This window comes from Cyanistes caeruleus, chromosome 6, assembly GCF_971803275.1.
Source record: "Cyanistes caeruleus chromosome 6, bCyaCae1.hap1.1, whole genome shotgun sequence".
NCBI classification, from domain to species: Eukaryota; Metazoa; Chordata; class Aves; order Passeriformes; family Paridae; genus Cyanistes; species Cyanistes caeruleus.
Genome location: NC_141706.1, coordinates 62,543,282 through 62,563,853, shown reverse-complemented (window position 1 = coordinate 62,563,853; position 20,572 = coordinate 62,543,282). Strand labels below are relative to the sequence as shown.

The following is a 20,572-nucleotide window of genomic DNA, read 5'->3' as shown; positions in this document are numbered from 1 at the left end:
GGAGAAGGAAAGCCCCAGTCACTCATCACATCATGCACAACGCGAGGGGACGGGAGACGAACCCATGAAACAACATGTAACGCTCCCAGCGTGGATTTTGGAGACAAAGTCCTTCAGAATTGCACCTGCCAGAGTCAACCCCACAAACTGGGCCTCCCCTAGCACACAGAGCCTGGGACAGCCCATGCACAGGCTGATGGTGCTGATGGGGCCTGCAGGGCACCCATCACGTCACTGCTTTGTACAAGCTGGTTCCACTGAACTTGCAATGGACAGTGCTGGAATATCAGAGTCAAAACAGCACTAGAAATAGACCCCAAGACACTGTATTTATTTCATGAACTTGGTATTTTACACTATTTAGCCACTACACATTTGAACCACTCAAGCTGCACTTGAACTGTGATAGACATTCTGGGCCCGCCCAAATGATTTTCAAGGTCAAGCTAATCCTGTTAACACATTCTCTCGTTGTAAAGTGGCACAAAGTTACACCTGACTTGCAAGATAAACCTAAACAGAGATCCCTTTGCATGCCATGCAGTTCTAGCTAGAATTAATATCAGTTATAGAGAAAGAAAAGCAGTCTGTCACAAAGGCAGAGCAAAGCCATTAAGGCTAAAGCTTTCTAACAAAGCCAACCCCCCTTATCCTGCTGTCTCTTTTGCAGCATCACTTCATGGCAGGTTCATGAATTCCTGAATTCCAGGAATTTTAACAAAGTCTGGCCCACAGACTGAGCCTGTGTGACTCAGCTATTCACCAGGCAGCCCTGGGCAGTGGCCATGTGTCTGTCTTAACCAGACCAAGTCAGGCAAGAACATTCAACACTTGAAATCTTGGCACTTGAACTGTACCCACAAGGTCTGTGCAGACTCCTGCAGCAACCCTGCAAGTCCCTAACCCCATAACCCCCCAGCATTCTTCCAGAGTCCCAAGGTGGGATTTACCACAGGAAGGGGAGGTCCTGTTGCTCTGAAGGTGCAGGTTGCTCTTCCAGTCCAAACCATGGCTGCAAGAGTCATGGATTTGCACTTGTGTCAGAACACCAGCAGCAAAATACAGCTGAAAATTCTGACAGAGCAGCTGCAGAGAACTAAAGTGAGAGGGTGGCTTGATCACTAGACTTTGGGAAGAGCTCTTACTGTGACTTTTGGTTCTTCCCTTTTATTTATTTATTTTTTTAAAAGTATCTCTAATTTCCTAAAGGGGCAGAAACAGGACAGAAAAAACTCATCGCCCAAAAAGCCTCCATGAGCTGACACAACAGAAGCAATGACTTCTTTGGCTTCCTTATGAGCTTTTGGAGCTTTATGGGCTTGGATTTCACAGTTGAAGACATGTTTACCCTAAGATGCAGATTCCTAATTGTCACTACTGCAAATGATGGTGTGTTTGGGCTTTAGGGATTTTGTTAGTTTTTCAGGAAGTGATTTAGTTTAGTCTGGTTTTCTAATGTTACAAATTGGATCTAATACTGGTGTGTGTACAGAATGCTCACTGATTATAACCATGTATTTGATATACCTGATTGACAGCAATGCCTTATGGTACATACATCTTTTACTCCAGGCACTTTTGAAAGCACAGGATCTTGATACAAGAGGTCATTTAAGCTTTAGGTAGGGGGAATCCTGCCCTGAAGGAGCCTCTGTGTCCTGCTGGGCTGGCCTCAAGCCACACCAGTTAACATCTCTGAAGCTGCAATGGCAATTTCTGCTATGCATCTTGTGTACCTGGTTTCAAACCAGAGCAAATTGAGAGGCAAAAACGCCCACCACACTCAGGGGCAGACCCAGGCAGAGTCCAAAATCCCAGCTCCAAACAGATCAGCAAAGCCTGCCCTGCTGCAGCCCTGCAAAGCCAGCAGCTCCAGCCAGGAGGTGAGAGGGGGTCTGAGCATGGCCCAAGGCTGGGAGATGCCGACAGGAGCCAGGTAAGAGGAGGGGCAGAGCCTCTGGCACAGACCTGAGGCACTCAGTACATGTGGGACCTGGCTGTGTGGGCACTCCAAGCCTGCTCTTGAAACGTGCCCCCTCCACACACTGACACCTTCCACGAGCCCAAGGCACTCCAGGCAGGGCTCCATCCCCCCAGAACACCCACCACTCTCCACACACACCTTATCATCCAAGCACCTTGGACTAAAGAGAATTACATCCTGACCATATACTTTCTCTCTTTCTAAAGGCAAACTGATAAATGTCCTCAAGAAAGAGAGTGGAGGGGGATTAACCACAGCCTTTTAACTTCAGGCTTTCGAACCTGCTCACGTGGCTCCCAAGAAGCTGAACTATGAGTGTTCTCTCCCTTGCTCAGACCTCGTGCAAAGTCTTTCTGCCAGGGGCAGTAAAGGGGACAGTGAGAGAGCAACCTCAACCCCACAAAAATGAGACATGCTAATGAAGATACTGACAGAACTGGACACCACCACTGAGTGCTGCAAAGAGAATCTACATAATGTTACTCTAACAGTTCAGTAAAAATGGCATCAGTAAAAGGAGGCTTTCAAGAAAGAAGTTAGCCCCAAACACTCAGGGAGTGCAACTGAGAGAGTTTCTGTTAGTTTCATGTTGTTACATAAATCACCATTATTATTATTCTTAGTATTATTATTATTATTATTTCTTACTTATGATGTTAAAAGAGCAGGAGGATACTTGAAATAAAAGGCTGTGCATGCACAATACCCACACAAATAAATTCCAGTGATCCACCCTAGCACCAGGCACGGTGCCCTTCCCTGCCCACTGAGCTGAGCCCTCCCTTTAGGATGAGTAGGGGAATTCATCACCAAATATACAGTATATTGTCATGGAATGATACCAGGAAACAATACTAACAGGAGTCTGAACGTGTCCTTCACGTCGTATTAATCTACTGTTTAACTCGGCAGAAAAGACAGTGAGGAAATAAAAGCTCAATTCACCCAGCCTGAGATCAAAACTGTCATGGCAATATTGGCAGGTAAGACCCTGATTCTTTAAATAGTACATTGCCTTTGTTAAACAAAAGTCATTCTTTTATTACATAATAGAGATTATAAATAAATGTAAAGTGTGCATGCAGTCAACTGCATATTATACAAGCAATATCTATGTTAATAATTGCTTTCTTTGGCAGGCCAGAATCCAGCTGGACATGCAATATTTACATATCAAAATCCTTGGTGTGTTCAAGTCATATTGGATGCAAGTGAAAATATATATGTATATATATTTACCGTATACACACACATATATATATATATGTATAAAGGTATATATACAACTCTGCATATATACTGTATACATATATACACATAGGTATAGGCTAAAAGTGGATTTCATCTTTTTCAGATTCAGGTGATGCAGGCCTTGAAACACTAAAAATATCCTGACAGGATATCTGGGGAGGGGACTGGGGTGATAAATGAGACTTGGGGGAAGAGAGCTGGGATACGTTCTTTTCAGACAATATTTTTAAAATTTCTGCCACCTGCTTCTCAAGGGCAGCCATCCTGCTGCTTAGCAGCTGGATATCTTCTTTGAGTTCGTGCTTGACTTCCTGCAGCGTGGTTTGTAAGGCCTGCTCAGGAATCGGGTAGAAAGGACACCTAGCATCCGCCTGGATGGGGCTGTGCTCCAGGGGGCTGCGAGTCTCACCAGCTTTATCCAAGCGAAGGTCACTTTTTGTTATTCCACTGTCACAAGAATCTGTTTTCCTCAGTGGGTTTTTATTTACACCGTTCTCCGAGTCATTGGACTTGGGGTCGTCGGACAGCAACCCCATGGACTCAGCCTTGGTGACGTTGTTCCAGTCCTCCTTCTTCTCCTCGTGGGCCCCCATCGTGTTCTTCAGCCGAAGCCAGCCTTTCCCGTTCCCGTTTTTCATCCTCATGGGGCTGTTCACTTTGAGACATTTCTGGTCTCCGTTTCCGTTTGGCTTCAGCTCCATCGCGTCGCGGTTGTTCTGCTTCACGGCCTCGCTGGTCTTCATGTACGCCAGGGTGGTCTGGATGGGCGTGATCTGGGACACGGTGACCACGCTGGTGCCCGTGATGGAGGCCCCGTTCTGCACGCTCCTGCTTTCCACCTGCAGCTGGTTCCGCTCCGGATCGATGTGGGTGGAGCCTTGATTGCGCATCTCCTTCTGCTGCTTGAATTTCTGGAAGAGTTTCCGCACAGGGTGGTCCACAGGGATGCTCAGCGTCACCTCGTTCTTCTGGCGCAGGCGCTCCTCTTCCTCCTTCTTGACATCGCTGATCTTCCTAAAGATGATCTGTGGGGAATAAATCCACAACAGAGTCAGGACCCAAAGGACATTGCATGAAAATATTAATTTGAGATGGGTAAACAGTCTTGAGAACAGCCATTTCTCTCTTAATCCTTATTTCTGATCTTCCTTTCCATCTTAATTTTTTTTAGTGAATTCAAATGGAGCTGATCAAGACACAGCAACCTCAAGATTAACCACTATAGGTAGGGTACATACACACACACACACACTTTCTGAATAGGATGCATTAGAAGTGCCTTTCACCTTCTTTATTGATGTAGGAGATACTTCTTGAAGAACTAAAAATATCCCGACACCAACAGAAGTAAAGAAACTGAACAAAGAGAAGAAAGCAGTTGACAAAGAACCCAAATACTGAGATGCCAACCTACCCATTACTCACACTCATACCTGCTCTGTCACTATCTTTAATACAGATCAAAAGGAAACAGTAATTCAGCAGGGACTACACAGCTGCAAAATAAATTCAATGTACACACCCTTCCAGTGGCTGGAAAATCCCAACCTGCTCAGTACTTGTTGGTTTTGCTGTTAGGGTTAGGGTATTTTAGGGGTGTTGGAGGGGGCAATTAGGTTCCCCATGGGCCACATGTGTGGCTTCACACACTTTACAGGTGTTTAATGCAGAATTAGTATGTCTTATATGTGTAGGTGAACAGGGAGCAGCACGGAGAAGCAGCGTAACAGGGCTGTGTGCGGCTCTAAGACCCAGCAGTATCCACCACCTCATCATGCCATGCCATTTAATGCTATTTCACCCAGCAGCACGTCTCAGACTGCTACAGAAAAAGGAATTTGAGCCTCAAGCTGGGAGAGGATTCAGAGAGCAAAACGTTTTTGTTGATTTTCTACATGTTACTCATATGATTTTTTTTTATTTTTTTTATGTTCATCCAGTTTTCTTGAGTGTGGGACTGAGGCAGAGTGGGGAAACTGGTTCTCTGCTTGACAGCACTATGAGAAGCAGCCTATGATTAAACACAAACATGGACTGCAAGAGACAGTGTGGTAAGAAAAGGAAAACAAAGCCCTTGAAATATCAACTTGAGTATCCATATTTGAGTATCTATTTCCTTTCAAGTCTCACATCTTCAGAAGTCAGGAGAGAGATGCCACAATGGCTACAGATCCTTCACTGCATGAATCTGGGATGAGCTGGACTTCAAAGCTTCATTAGAGAGCTTTCAGTGGATATATCCTTGCCTGCTGCTGATAGATGCAGCTGCTTATAATAATTTGGTTAATTTATTAGAAGGCCAGTTAAAAAAACAGAAATAAAACCGAGGGACAACCATGGAAGTTGCTTCCATCTGACTCCTCTGACCTAGATGCAGTGACACATTCCCTCATTTGGAATCATCCCCTTCATTAGCAGCTGCCCTCATGGAGCTACTCTCTCTCTCTCGGGCCTGTGGGGAGGGCAAACAATGGCAAGAGAAGTTGCCCTTGATTCAAAATTGAGTGATTACATTTAATTGAAGCCACGCTCTCTAAAGGCAGATGTGGAAGTTGGGTTGTGTGTGATGTTTTGTTTGTGCCTCTCTTTCCCCAGAGGGCAGGGCAGCACCTCTGGCAGAAGATGCAATAGTGAAAGACACCAGCTGCAAGGATGTGTCCCCAAGGTGTGTCTCAGGGGACGTGGCTGGTTCCTCTGCTGGTGTCCCTGTGTGGCTGCTCTGCCTTGTGCTGAGCCCCTGAAAACATCTGTGCTGGGGTTACATCCTCTACCCATTGCTTTAAAAGGTTGTGTAGTGACAGGACAAAGGGGGAGTGGCTTTAAAATGAGAGTAGGTTCGGCTGGACTAGGAAGAAATCCTTCACTGTGAGGGTGCTGAGGCCCTGGCACAGGCTGATCAGAGAAACCATGTCTGCCCCAACCCTGGCAGTGTTCCAGACCAGGCAGGATGGGGCTCTGTGAATCTGAGAAAGTGGAAGATGTCCCTGCCCGTAGCAGGGTTGGAAATGGATGATCTTTAAGGTCCCTTCCAACCCAAACCATTCCATGTTTCTGTTTCCCCGGCTTTCTGGCCACGAATCTGTTTCACAGCTTGAGCACCCTGCTCTCCTGCAGCCAGCCTGTGCCTGGCAGCTGCTGTGCAGAGGCAGTGGGGGATGCTGGAAGGGAGGCAGCTGCCAGCAGCCTGGTACAAGCCCGTGGAGCTTCCCTGGCCAGTGTGGCACTGGATGTGCCATTGGGAAAGGCACAAGGCAACTCTGACAGCTTCTGTCCTGCTGCATGTTTATAATAACCAAAATGACAACAACAAAGACCACAGCAGCAGTTTTTGATTCTTCTCCTGAAGCCTGCACTTCACTGAAAATTACCCTCACCTCCCTTTCTCCTCCAGTCCAATCTTGGTTCTTTTGTCCCTCTTCTAGACTCAGTTCAAACCTCCTCCAGACAGATGTTATCTCCCTGCACAGAATATAATTACCAGTGACTGCTGCTGCTGCTGCTGGGTTTGGCAGAAGAAAAGCCAAAACCTCTCTAATCTGACACCACCTGTACCTCATACTGCTGAAGTGTGTCCTTATGAAAGTCAGGAAATGACTGTGAAGCATTTTGCCCCAGGTTTCACTCGGATGGGTCGAGCCCAGTGGCAGGAGGGTCTGAGCCTGAGTGCTGCTGAGGCTCAGAGCAGAGCAAACACTTTGGGAAAAGCTGAAAGGGATGTGTGCCCAAGGTGGGAAATGCCATCAGATACACGCTGCAAAGCTGGTCCGGCGGTGTGGGGCCAAGGACCCGCTGACCACTCACAGCCATGAGCTTTAGCCCTACTTTATGCCCATGCAGTGGAGAAGACACACACCCAAAGCCCTGCAGTCACCTCCTCAGAACATGTTCTCTCAGCTTCTTGCAGGACTCAAGATGACAGACCTCTTCAATGAATTATTTCCTTTTTCTTCTCTTGGGACAGAAAATGCTACAGCCTGGAATGGTTGTGGGCGGCTCCTTTGAAGAAGCAGATCTGCCAAATGCTGAATTAGTGCAGAAATGCCCAGGGACTCCAAAGTCCTGGGGTTAGCTGAGAGTCAAGAATTCAGGACTCATCTACCTCAGTGGAGCCCAGCCCTGAGCCTCTCCCCCTTGGCTTTCTCATGTAACCTGTATGTGTTCATGGCTGCTTTATTTTCTTTTTCACTCTGAAATGCGTAACCAAGCAGACCCTCAGATCCCAACTGACCCTGTGGGATAATGGCACTTTGGATGGAGATTGAGCTCTTGGTCCTCACTCTCCCACTGAATTACTTCAAGGAATTACTTGAATTACTTCAAGGATATCAACCCATGGAGAACTTGCCCCTCTTCTTTCCCCTCAACCAAGGAAGATGTACCCCTAGCACAGAAAGGATCCAGTTTTGGTCAGGAGTACTTGAGATCAGTAGAATATGTACAAGTTAAAGAAAAGAATGATCTTACACAGACAAAGAACTGAAAAAAACCCCAATATGTGAATTCTACCACTAACAGAGCAATAGTTATTTTTCATTACCAATTTTTTCCATATTAGGATATTTTTCATGTGGCTGGATTTAATCCACTTCCACAGTGGTTTAGATTAAACCAGAATAGTTAAAATGTGTTTACATTTACAAATGTTTACATGGAGACTTAATTCTATTAATGTCTAATAACTTCAACCAGCTTTTTTTTTTTTTTTTATAAATAAGAATAGAAAAACATCTCATGCAATCTGACATCTCTCTGCAGATTAGGAGAGTATTATTTTGAAATCTTAAATTGGATGAACTATTTCTCTTGTTCCTGACCCTTTTTAGAGAAGTTACACATAGGCTTGTCCATATACCTGTCCCAGGAACAGACACAATCTTCAAAACAGTTAATCAGAAGCAGAATTACTTGTGTATAGAGTTTATCTCAAGGGGTAAAGAGCCACTCTCCTGTCTCACATCATGTTCTAAATTAATTAATATAACAGACATTAAGTGCAGGACTCCCTTTATGGATCAGATTGTGAAAGACTGTTTCATGTGGAACAAATTTTGTCCCAGGTTCTTGAGTTCTTTTTAGTGCATTTATTTTGGGAAGAAGGGGCAACAGAGATGACATTAATTACTGAGCTGGCAAAGATGAAGCAGAAGTTAACTAATAGCCAGCCATGGGGACTGAAATACTCCAGTTCTTTATGAGGCAGGCATGGAGGAGACAACAGCAATTTCAGATTCTCCATCTGATCTCGACCTCAGCCTCCTTTCCATACCAGGAGGTAACTCCTGTGAGTGTGAACTCTGTCCCTTCCAAAGGGGGACCTTCCCAAAGGTGCTGGCAGTGGATGTGTCACTGCTGGAGCAGCTCCTGTGAGGTGTCAGCTCCTATAACCAGCCCCAAAGCCAAGTGCAGATGAGGGCAACAGCAGTGAGTCAGGGAGCCAGCTCAAGGCTGAGACACACACACTGAATTAATGAGTAAAGCTGTGGCTTTTTCAGGTGCTTTGAAATGCATCCCTTGTCTGCTGTCTTTTTTTGTAGCAGTATTGTGAAAATCATCCCTCCATGACCTTGCTCCATACAGGAGATCTCACAAAGATCCCTTAATAAGTGACTCCAAGGCAGGAACGTGAAGGGATTAAAGAACTGGTAGAAGTCTTGAAGAATTACAGTAAGTTCATAAAAAGTGGCAGGTGTTTGACCAGAGATCATCCTGTCCTGTGCCTGAACATCCCATGCTGTTGCTAGTGGCACTCAAGGTGTGCCTGCTCCTCTCCACAGAAATCCAGACAGGGACAGCCATGGATCCAGAGGGCCCACAGTTGTCATGGTGATGGATGCAGTGTGTGTGCAGACTGAGGGAGAGAGGGAAGGAGGGAGGGAGAGCCACACAAAGCCATCAGAAAGCAAAGATTTTCACAGTGTGAAGACCCTTTCCTGGGGGAATTGGTTTGACTCAGCTCACTGGGCATTTCAGCAGCAGAAACACCACACTTCAATCCCCACAGCTACATCCACTCAGTAACCTCAGGTCACTCTTGTTAAAGCACAGACCAGGCTGGTGTCACTGTACATCATCTCTCAAAAGTTTGTTTCAGGGGTAATTATCCTGTCTGCATCAATGTCTTGTAGAAGCCCCATCTCCTTTGTATCTGATTGTTCACAACCCTATGTACTTGTCCAGATCCCTGTATTTTTGTTCCTATTTAATACAGCAACATCTTAGAAGGCATCTGAGATCAGTGAGATAAGAATTATAATTACAAATTACAGAATCATTAAGGTTGGAATCAAGATCATCTAGTCTGAACCAGGTTAATAAATTTGCAGAAATATAGGGCTTTTTTTTTTAACCTGGGCCCATCTGACAGCTCTGGTCCAGAGCTGTACTTGAAAACACTGCAGATGGAGCAAGTGGGATGAGCAGACAAAGTTTTGGAGTTTTCCAAATGATGGAGGCAGGACCTCAGGGAAATGCACCCTTCCTTGGACCACACAGCAGAGCTGGCAGCTGGTTTGCAGTTGGCTGAGACCCACTCAGCAGCTCCTTCATCAGCTTTCAGATCCCACCAGAAGGATTTGGACTGGTCCATCTCCTCCAGGAATGTCTAATTTCCTTACAAAAAGGGAATTGGAGTGTTTTCACAAGGTGTGTTGGTCTTGGCATCCTTTTGTATAAACCTTTCTGCCTTTTTTTTTTCTTTTTTGGAAACAGGAGAGCTGCCTTCCCTTGCCTCCTTGGCCTGAAATGACACAAGCTTAGCTGAAGCTGGCAAACGGATTTTAAAAGTTTTAAGTGGTATAACCAATATCCAATACTGCAATAACACAGATCTCATTTTCTTTGGAAATAATGCTACAAGGCTGTACAACATAAATTTCCATAAAGACATCTGCAAAAAATACTATTAATTTTCACATCTTGGAGTGCACTGCACAGAAGTAATTTATATTTGTGTCATGCTAATGTGGAAGGTGGATTTGTGTCAGATCCAGGATTTAGACACAGGACACCCCAGCGCAGATGAGTGTGCTATTTCCTGCTCCTGAAAATACATAATACATAAATACATTTCCTGCTCCATAAAATACACCCAATTTCCAGAGCACAGACAGAACAGGGCTCACCTACAAAGCCTCTGTCTGCATCTGAACTCACCCTCCAGGAGCCCTGCACAGCAGAGGGAGGAAGACAAAAGCACTTGGAAGGTGTGAGTCATCTCACCTGCAGCTGAATGTTAAAGCAGGTCAGACAAGCTGTACCCTGAGATGCTGTTTGCCTCTGGTGTCTGTACAGTGCCTGTCCCTGTGTGCAGACATCCTCTGTGGATGGTGGGCATGGAGGATTCAAATCCCTACCTGTGGCAGTGCAAATGTCAGGCTTTGGTGCAGACTGTATAAAAAAGCCTCCTGTAAAGTTTTTCTCTGTGTGGATGTCTGCACCCTTCACCTGATGCTATTTTTATTTCCACCCCAGCATGTTGGGGTATTGCCCCACAGCCTCAGGGACCAGCCAGTCCTTAGACAAACATTATTTCAAAAGCTGCAGAGGGAGGACAAGCCACGACTGCCCAGGAGACCCTGCCAGACTGGTGGCTCTCAGTGAGAGCTTGTGGAAAACCAGATGTTTTTGCCTACATGGAGCTACAGGGTGCACCACCAGCAGGGAAAGGAAAGCCACCCCTTCCCCCTTGTGGTCACTACACTTCCCAGGAAAACCTTCCAGCAGGGGAAGGGAGATGCCCTTCCCACAGCCCCTGGGAAAAAACCCTTTGCACTGCAAAGCTCATCCCTGATGTTGTAGGATAGATCCTGCTTGGATCACTCCCACCACTGGCACTAAGCACTGCCAAACCCAGCAAACCCTTCCCATTCCATTGCTCTGATGGGCTCAGGGGAGGTCTAGGATGCTTCAACCCTCAGTCCTTGAGGCCTGGTCCCCACTAGGAGCCTTCAGCTGTCAAAACAGGGCATATCTGGGATCCTCTTTTCTGATATTCTGAAAACTAGGCTAGCCAAGCCCAATACCTAATGTATAACCCTTGCTCCAAAGCTAAGGTGTTTTTAAAATCTAGGCAGGTCCCAGAAAACACAACTCATTACTAATACCTGATGCTAAAATTCTATTAAATCTTATTTTTCAGATATTATCTTTGGGAAAAATAAAAAAACCCCAAAACTTCCATGATATTAAAAAATCTTCCTTTTTTGTTTACGTGAATTAAAATGTAAATTTTGAAAGTTAAACCATGAAAGACCGGGCAGAAATGGATGAACAGGAAATGACCCCACACAAGCCTTTAGGCTGCTTCCATAATTCACTCCTGCAAATCTCCATAAACTCCTAGCTCACTTTATTAATCTGCACTCCATGGATGCAGAGTAGATGTTTTGAAATGATGGCTTTATTGTTCTTCTGTTCTGTACACTCCTCAGATAGCTTCACTTTGATGTGAAATTCAGCCTCAAAAACAAACTGCTCTAACAACTCTTTTAATTGCTCTCCAGTAAATTCCCCTTAATCCTCCTGTCCCAGGAACTGTTTTGTGTTAAAGCATTGCTCCATCTGTGCGTGAGAAAGGAATCGCTGTCCTTGGCTGTGCAGTGAAAATGACTGACTGCTGAGCAATTAGTTAATCTCCAGGATAGGGATGTTTCACTAAACAGTCTTTCATGCTGGATTTTGGAGGAAAAGAAGATTTCTGTAGGTTAGTCTTCTGGCTGCTTGAAAGAAACAGTAAATAATAGCCTTTCTGCAAATTTCCATTGATCCTGACTTCACAGACACGGTAACATGCCACAGCAAAAGCTTCCTACCAAGCACATTTAAATTTTGCTTTGGAGAAACTGTATTCATGTACATTCTTCCTAAGCTACTATAGAATTGACCTGTAAAAGATGTGAAGATTTCCAATCCAAGTAACAGAGTGATGTCACTTCAAGGAAATGAGAATTATTTCCTCGATGCTGAAAAAGCCCTTTTAAGGGATATTTAATGGCATTTTATGTGCAAGGAAAAGGTTCATTCTTTTATGATGACCCAATAAAGATCTTTGTCACCCAAGTTGCTCATCTAAAGAAAAATCAGGACGTGTAATGAGGGAGAGACACTTCAGAAAAGCACAACAACAGCCAATAACTGATTCCCAAAGTCCAGAAACTCCATCATCTCTTTACTGCTTGTCCTGTGGTTTAGAAATTCGTTACTGTAGGTCAAATTCTAATCTGGTTCCATTTCATGTTTGCAATCAATTCTCCCAGCACCTGAGTACTCTTGCAGAGAGACATCTGTGCACGCTGGCAGCCAATTAGGCTGATCTGCATTTCTGAAAAAGCATGAATATTAAGTAGAAATTGGTTAAGAGTCTGACCCATCCACTTCATACTTGGTATGGATCTGAAGTCATCCTGATTTCATTTAAAACGTGGCTGGATGGGAGAAGAAAGAGTAGAGAAGCAGGCAGAGATCCAAGTCTCATTTGTCACATCCCCAGAGCATCGTGGCCGAACACAGAGAGCACCAGGCTGGGATCCACAGGGATGGATTACCCTGCTGGCCTGACCTTCAGCCAAGTGGGAAGTCCTGTACAAATCACTCTGCCTCTTCATGTCTCCATCTCCCCCTGTGTAAGAGAGGATAATAACACTGCCCTCCTTTCCCCAATTAGCTGGAAATCCCTCCGTCACTGCTGACTATTTACAGCTGAGAGGCTGAAACCCATGGCTGACAGCAGAGAGGTCACTGGGCTGGCCTGTTGCCAAAACTGAGGCAGCTCATTAAAAAAAACACAGTCACTGAAAAAAAAATGCACATGGGTGTTCTCAGGGTTTCAGCTCAAGATCAAAGGCCCAGGGCACTGCTGCCCTAAGATGTTCAGGGCAGTGCACCAGGGATGCACAATGAGTCCTGTCCTCAGCCCCTGAGACATCAATCCCCTGACTGATTAAAGCACTAGCACCACTCTGAAAGGGAGGATCAGTCACATCACTCAGCTGCTGTGACGGACACTTACTCTTTAAACGGTGTTTAAACATGTTCAGCCAAGTGTGGGCTGAGAGAGGGAGTCAGATTTCCAAAAGAAATGCCAAAACCTTTTCCTCCCTTGGCAAAATTACAGATTTCCACCAACTACAAGAGCGTTATCTGAGAGCAGCTCAGTTTCCTGAATTAGGAGCGCTTCTGTTCTTTCAGCCACTCAGGCCTGAGCACCTCCTGCCCAGGGATGCCTCCATCTTTTCACATCCCAGGGAAAAACAGCTCAGATTTCCTGAGGCTGCAGGTTCAGCTGTTGTCTCTGATGTCTGCTGGGAAAGGGATGCTGAAGAAGGGCACTGTGCACCTTTGGAAGAGGGGAGTTTTGCCACTGTTTCTAAATGAGACTGGAATTGGAATTGATTGCTTATTTTTGCTGCTTTTTCACTCACTATTTTCTGTTTTCATTGCTGTAACCAAACAGCAGATGCTTTAGCATGTTGCAGAGCAGACAGATTCAGAATGACTTCTGCAATACCATCCAAGTGAGCAAAATTCATCTTCCCTACACAAAATTATTTCAATCAATAAACCAGAAAAGCTACTTTGTTTATGAATTTATGGTGGGTTTCAACCAGGGTCTGTTGCTGCTTGGCCTTGTTTAGGGTCAGTCTGTTGCAGAGTGAAGTATTGATCTGTGTGGCCTCAGAAGGACTGTGACCATGGTCCAAACACACACAGCCCCTCCTGGGCTCCTGTCACAAGTGGCAGCAAAGAAGCCCAGCTTTAGCCTCCTAATTCTTTTTCAGGACCCTAAATCCTACACTGAACTCAATAAAAAGACTGAACTGGATCAGGGAGCTGAAATAATGCATTGAAGCAGAGTCTAATCTGTTTTCTGTATATAACACAGAGTTGGTTAAACACGGGGAAATTGAGCAGAGAACAATTTGAGTATGACTGCTGCAGTGTAACTATTACTGAGCAGTGTCTTGTGGAGACCCCTGTTCCCTCCCACTAGTTAGGTTTATCCACTTTGGGAGTTAAATTCATGCCTTCCTTTACTCCCTAACAACTCCCACATGTAAACAAGTCTAATCTGGACTGGTCATTTGGTGGGTGAGCAAACTACTTGCAGATGTGCTCTTGATAGAGAGTAACACATATGCATCTCACCTTCCCTGTCCTCTTTTCTTCCTTGCAGGTTATTAGAGAGCAAAGGGCAAGGGAGATATTTCTCTTCTTTCTTTGTCTGGAATTAAGGTAGAGAGAAGAGCAGATTTCTCTTGACAGGATTTATTTAGGTTTTTTTTCCATTTTGCAGATGTTTCTTTCTCCTGCAAGAAGGGAAGCTGAGGGGGAAAGGGGAGCCCTGCAGATGGCTAAAAATCCAAGCCCATTAGACCCAAGATCTTTCACTGCATGTGGAAGTGAATCCCAGCAAAGACAGCCTCACCCACCCCAACCAGACCATCTCATGACTTTCAGAGAACCCCAGTGGTGTAAAGAGATGGGTGGCACGTGGTACCACGACCGCGTTGTCACCACCAATCCTGCCAGCACATCACCATCAGGTACCCCAGGGCTCAGGAGCTGCAGGGAGCTTCCCAGTGCCTCCCAGCCCAGCTGAGGGGTGCTGTGCTCACTGCCAGACAGTGCCCCCTTCCACAGGACAGTTCCCAACTTCATCAGGCAAACTTACATCGATTGGCCACTGGATCAATACCTGCTATTGGCACTGGACTAATGAAATGTCAGTCAGCAGCACTGCCAATTGATCCAGGCTCATCTGTGCTGCAGATGAGCTACTGTCTCTGCATTTTACCAGAGATGATTAAAAGAGAAAACAGCCTTCATTTCTCCCAGGATCTCCTAAGGGGGACACGCTCCAGGGCAGGGAGAGGGAAACACAGTTCAAAGCCTCCAGATGACAGCAGGGTGGTTCGAGCTTGGGGCACACTGCAGAAACAGAGAAAAAGTGCCAAAAGACTTTATAAGCTGCTCTTCAGCCTGATTTAACTTGGAGCAGAAAATCAATCATCAATAATAATATGCAGCACTAATCCACCACTCCCCTTTCCCTGTATTGGAGGAAGTTGGATTTACGTAGCTGCCATTTGTGCCAGAGGCCACCAGGGCACAGAGAGGTCATGCATCACTTGCCCAGGGTCACTGAGCTCTTGAGTGGATAAGCTAAGGGGAAGAAACCAAGGTTTCCAACCTATAGCCCCTATAGTAGGAAAATCCATACTGCAAAAAGATTAAACATATATTTTTTAGAAATAAAAGATCATTAATATAATAACAACCTTTATTTTCACCACTGTCTGGTGTGTAGAGTTCTGCATTTGAAATAATTGAAAGGGCTCAACTTTAATTGCAGTTAATTGCTGGAATTAAATCCAGACCAGGACAACTTACTGTTGCTCAGGTTTGTGTTGGGAGAGGGGTGAGGAGGGAGGCAGAACTATTTCTGTTTATTTAGTGATAATTTTCAGAAGGTTGTGCTTTTATTCCAATGAAAAATATCAAACTCTTCATGTTTGGCTTTTGGCCAGCCCTGCTTGTGCAGTGTTCCTGCATATCCCCAGCACAAAGCAACACAGAACACAGGCACAGAGGATTTGCAGAATTCGTGTTTTCTTCTCTGTTTTTGCCTCTTATTGCTTTTTGCCTGAAGACTAAATGGTCTCACTAAATGCCTAAGAGAGTCTCTCCATTTACAAAGTAATACATCAGCAAAAGAATTGCAAATTGTTCCCCAAATGTCCTACTCTCTCCTGTCTGCTTTAAGTGGAAATTTAAATTAATTGGAATCATTATGGCTTTCTTTTTTAACTTAAATATTACTGTACCAGACTATAAAGTGCCTGAAATTTAATCTGAAGTCTTCAGACCAGAAAAAAGCATTTTGTAACTGAAAGATTTTTGATTTTTTTCCAGCTATATCCACTGGTCCAATAAAAAATAACACCCATTGCTATCAGCCTTGTTTCTGACGCTGAGAACATTCTAGCTGGCTTTCAGAAACCTTGGTTTTATATGGAATGTGCCACCAGCTACTCTGTTCACTTCATCCCTTTCAAGGTTTTGTTAATTTATTGAAAAGCTTTTACAGCAGGAGCTTCAATTAAAACAATGCACTTCCATTGCCATACCATGTAGAACACCATCAGTTTTGTCTGGAAGTGGTAAGTCAGGAATGAAAAAATAAATTTAAAAACCCAAGTGGAAGGGACAGCAGGCAGCCTCTGTACCTACAAGAGCCAAGACATCACCACCTTGTATTACAAAACAGGGGGGTAAAACATGCTGCTCAGTCACTGTCAGATATTCCTCACCTGAATCAGGGCTAATAACAGAGACCAATTTAGTGGGGAGAGTCACCAACTCCAGACTCAAGCTAAGCCAAAAACCTTCCAGTGTTCCTGACTGGAGCAGTTTTAGACTGGTGGATGGGCAGTCATTTGTTTCTTTCCCATTTGCTTCTAGATCCCAGTCAAAGACCTGACCTATGTCACACCACAAAGAAGGGCACCAGGGCTCCTTTTGTCCCACAGCAGTGTCCCCCTGCAGAAAGGCAGGATCCAAGAAGACAGAGAAAGGCTCTTCTCAGTGGTGGCAAGTGGGAGAAAATGGGCAGGAACTGATGCTCAGGAGTTCCACTGAACACGAGGGAAAGCTTCTCTCCTACACAGTGACTGAGCACTGGAACAGGTTGCCCAGAGAGGGTGTGGAGTCTCCCTTGCTGGAGATACTCCAGACCCATCTGGACACAATCCTGTGCCCTGTGCTCTGTGATGGCTCTGCTGGGACAGGGAGGTGGGACCTGATGATCCACTGAGGTCCCTTCCAGCCTGAACCACCATGGGATTCTGTGATTCTCTGCTTAGGCTGCATTCAGAACTGCTCTCGCCTGTCTGTTTCCAAGCCCAGCTCACACTGCACTGTGGTTCTGCACTCAGCCAGACATCCATGGCCAAATTACCTCAGCTATTCCTTTTCCTATACAGCCTTTTGCCATACCAGAGAAGACTGAAGCTGTCTAGAGCACAGTCAGGACATTTCTGCCAGCGCTCACTCCCTTTCTACAGATCTTTGGGACTAAACCTGAGCTCAAATGACCACTTGACCATATCCCAGTGTCTACCTCACCCATGGGATGCCCTGCAAACAAAGCCACAGAGATGCTGGCAGGGAGAATGAGTTGGGGCACTTCAGCAACTCACATCTGTGCTTCTGAACTCAGACACAGCACAAAATCCACTGACAGGGTGACCTGGAAATTCTTTCAATTTGAAATCAAGACTTGAAACAGATTAACACCTCCTAAAGACAGACTCAGCCCACTATGCAATAGATGTGAAATAACTCAGTTAAACCACTGGGAAATCCAAATTTGACAGGAAAAGAAGACCAAAAGGTTATTTAAACTTCCATCATCTACTTAATTTAACTATAGAAAGCCTGGTGAAATAACCTTAAAAAGTTTCCCATGGATTCTTCAAGTGAAACATCTCACCCAGCAAGAGCAAAGCTTTTCCCAGTTGGGATCTTTTGGTTGGCAGTGTGTGATTAAGGAGAACTGGCTGTTGGAACATGCTGAAATTGCCTTTAATATGATGACAGCCACTGCTTCAGTGGGGAGGAACCATTTGGGGAGAAAAAAAAGACCCAAGACACAAGCATGAAAGCATTAAGTATGCTGTCAAGAAGAAATACACCATGAAGAGGATGTGCTACTTTCACCTAAAACTTGTCCCTTTAGCCTTAAGTGGCTGGCATAGCTCTGCCACTGAGGGTGCTTCAGCTGAGGAGACTGAAGGAATTACAGTCTTTTTGGAGACATCTCTGTAATTGTCAGCAGAGCAGGGGCCTTCTACTTACAGCATAATCAAATCAAATTAATTTTTAAAGACCACATTTAAATGATTTTGCTAATGTTTCCTCGTACTTGAATGTGCATCAGCAAAGAGCTCTTCCTTTTTGGGACAGAGAGTCAAGGGAAATCACCCACAGCCTGGAAAGACAGGAGGAGAGCTGTCCACAATCTAGTGAGCTCTCTCTCCACCACAGCACAGAAACACAGCATCAGCCGTGTGAAATTCAGTGTGCTGCTCCCTGGAGCCACTTGTGAGAGATGGAGCTGCTGCTGCTGCCAGTCCTCGTGTGGACAGCACCATGGGGCTGCCTACGTGACACTCACCCCCTGAGACTGCTCTCCCTGTCCCCAGAGGGAGCACTGATGTTTCCCCAGCTCAGGAGATGTGACTGAGGCACTTGGCAAGTGGGGACTCTGCAGAGCCTTGTGTTTACTCCTGAAGGGAATCCATCCACAGGAGGAAGAGGAGAGTTAACTGGTGGGGTTAGGGGGATGGCACGAACAGATGGTGTGGTGAAGAGCCATTTCCTTCCCACTTGCACGCTGACTGCATTAAATCAGTCCCTGGGCTTTCATGGCCATGAGCTAAGGCTGTTCTGGGAAGGGTTTTAACAATCTGACCGTATCCTGCTGGGTATCATTCTATTGGGTATCATTCTATTGGGTCTCCACACCTCATCTACTCCTGGGGAAAGCTCCTTCCATTTTTCTCATGTGCTTCTTGGTGATCTTCCCTACTATCTGTACCTCAGCCACGGCTCTTTGCTGGCTGTGGATCTCTGTAAAGCTCACCAGCACTGTTTTTGTTCCCATCCATGTACTCAGGCACTGACATGGAATGCTCTGTAGGGGCTGAGCCTGCTGTTTTTGCAGCCCTCACTTATCTCATTGCTCCAGACCTAAACAAATTAGTTTGTAATCCTCAGTATTGTATACTCAGGAAAACCTGGGTTTAAAAGTGATCAGAAATTACCTCCTCATGTAAAACTGGAGTCAGTCCCCTCTTCCTCTCTGGGGCTGGAAGAAAATTCTGTATCTGCACAAGTAACAGGTCTTTGCCATCAATAGCATCAATACGATTCTGTATTTCCCTATTTGTGGCCATGCTTCACCCTGTTTACCCAGAGTTTGTATTGCCTTCTACCATTCCCTGTGCACACACAATTAATGAAACACCAGCTGGTGCAGGATAAACACTGCTGCAGGGATGTAAAAAGACTCTACACAAAAACCACAGATCTCCACCTCTGTTATTTTCCATCTCAAATTCTGGGTTTGCTTCCCAGAGCTCCTCAGCTCAGAAACATTGGCTAAAGCATCTCTCTGGGCCTTTTTGGTGGCTTTTTTTGTTTGTTTTTTGGGGTTTTTTTTGGTTTTTTTTAATTTTTTTTTCTGATGCCCAAAAAATCCAGCTAACCCCAAGCCTCCCACACAAGACAGAAGTTCTTCAGTCTCCTTCTCCCAGGAAGGCCTTGTCAGGAGGCTGCCTCTCCTCAGTGGGGTTTGATATCTGCCTCAGATGCTGGGGGATGCCTACAAACATGCAACTGTGTTGGATGTTAATACTATGAAGGGGCTCAGAGTGCTGCAGCACCTCACCTATGATGACAGGCAGAGAGAGCTGGGCTTGTTCAGCCTGGACAAGGCTCCTGGGAGATGACCTGAGAGCTCCTTCCAGTATCCAAAGGGGCTACAAGAGCACTGGAGATGGACTTTTGACGAGGGCACGCAGTAATAGGACAAGGGAAAATGGATTTATACTGCCAGAGGGCAGGTTTAGATTCAATTTAAGGAAGAAATCTTCCCTGTGAGGGTGGCCCTGGCACAGGGTGCCCAGAGAAGCTGTGGATGCCCCATCCCTGAGAGTGTGCAAAGCCCCACTGGATGGGGCTCAGAGCAACCTGCTCTAGTGGAAGGTGTCCCTGCCCATGGCAGCAGGTGTGGAAATGATCTTTGAAGCCAAACTGACCCAAACCATTCTGTGATTCTGTAATTCTATGTTCCACCATGGGGCAGGGCTGATGCAGGGGGCCAGAGCACCTTGTCCTGAAGGAGGCTAGCAAGGCTAAAGAAGGCTGTTGGGGTTTTGCAAGCCCAGTCTCTGTCCCAGCAGATTCCTTGCCATCCCTATTAGCAGCTGTCTGACACGTTGGACTGAATTTCAGCCCAACTGGTCTGGCAGGAAGCTCTTCATGGGACACTAGAAAATTTCTAACAAATGCTTTAAGTTACGGCTGATGGTTCATCAGGCTCAGCCAGGCATCTGTTTGGTACATTAATGCATGGCTGCACTGAGCTTGTAAATTATTATTCATGTACTTTTGTAGAACATCTTGAGGTCGTTGGCTGAGTCCTTCACTAAATGGGAACAGGGACAATTATTCACACATGAAAAACATGCATGATTCAGTTCATCCATTTACATTTCTAGTGCATCCTTGGCAGGAGGGCCGATACAGCCAGGGAGAAGGATGGTCGTCCATAACTGA

At 45.5% G+C, this 20,572-nt stretch overlaps 1 protein-coding gene across 1 annotated transcript in view; it reads right to left on the bottom strand.

The window, feature by feature from the left end:
• Window positions 1-312: 312 nt before the first annotated feature.
• The window catches only part of KCNH5 (potassium voltage-gated channel subfamily H member 5), a 150,685-nt gene continuing 130,425 nt past the window's right edge, over window positions 313-20,572 (bottom strand). The window contains exon 11 of the mRNA XM_086892412.1: window positions 313-4,260. Coding sequence (XP_086748538.1) covers window positions 3,313-4,260 — 948 coding nt within the window. The 3' untranslated portion in view covers window positions 313-3,312. The remainder of the gene's footprint in view (window positions 4,261-20,572) is intronic.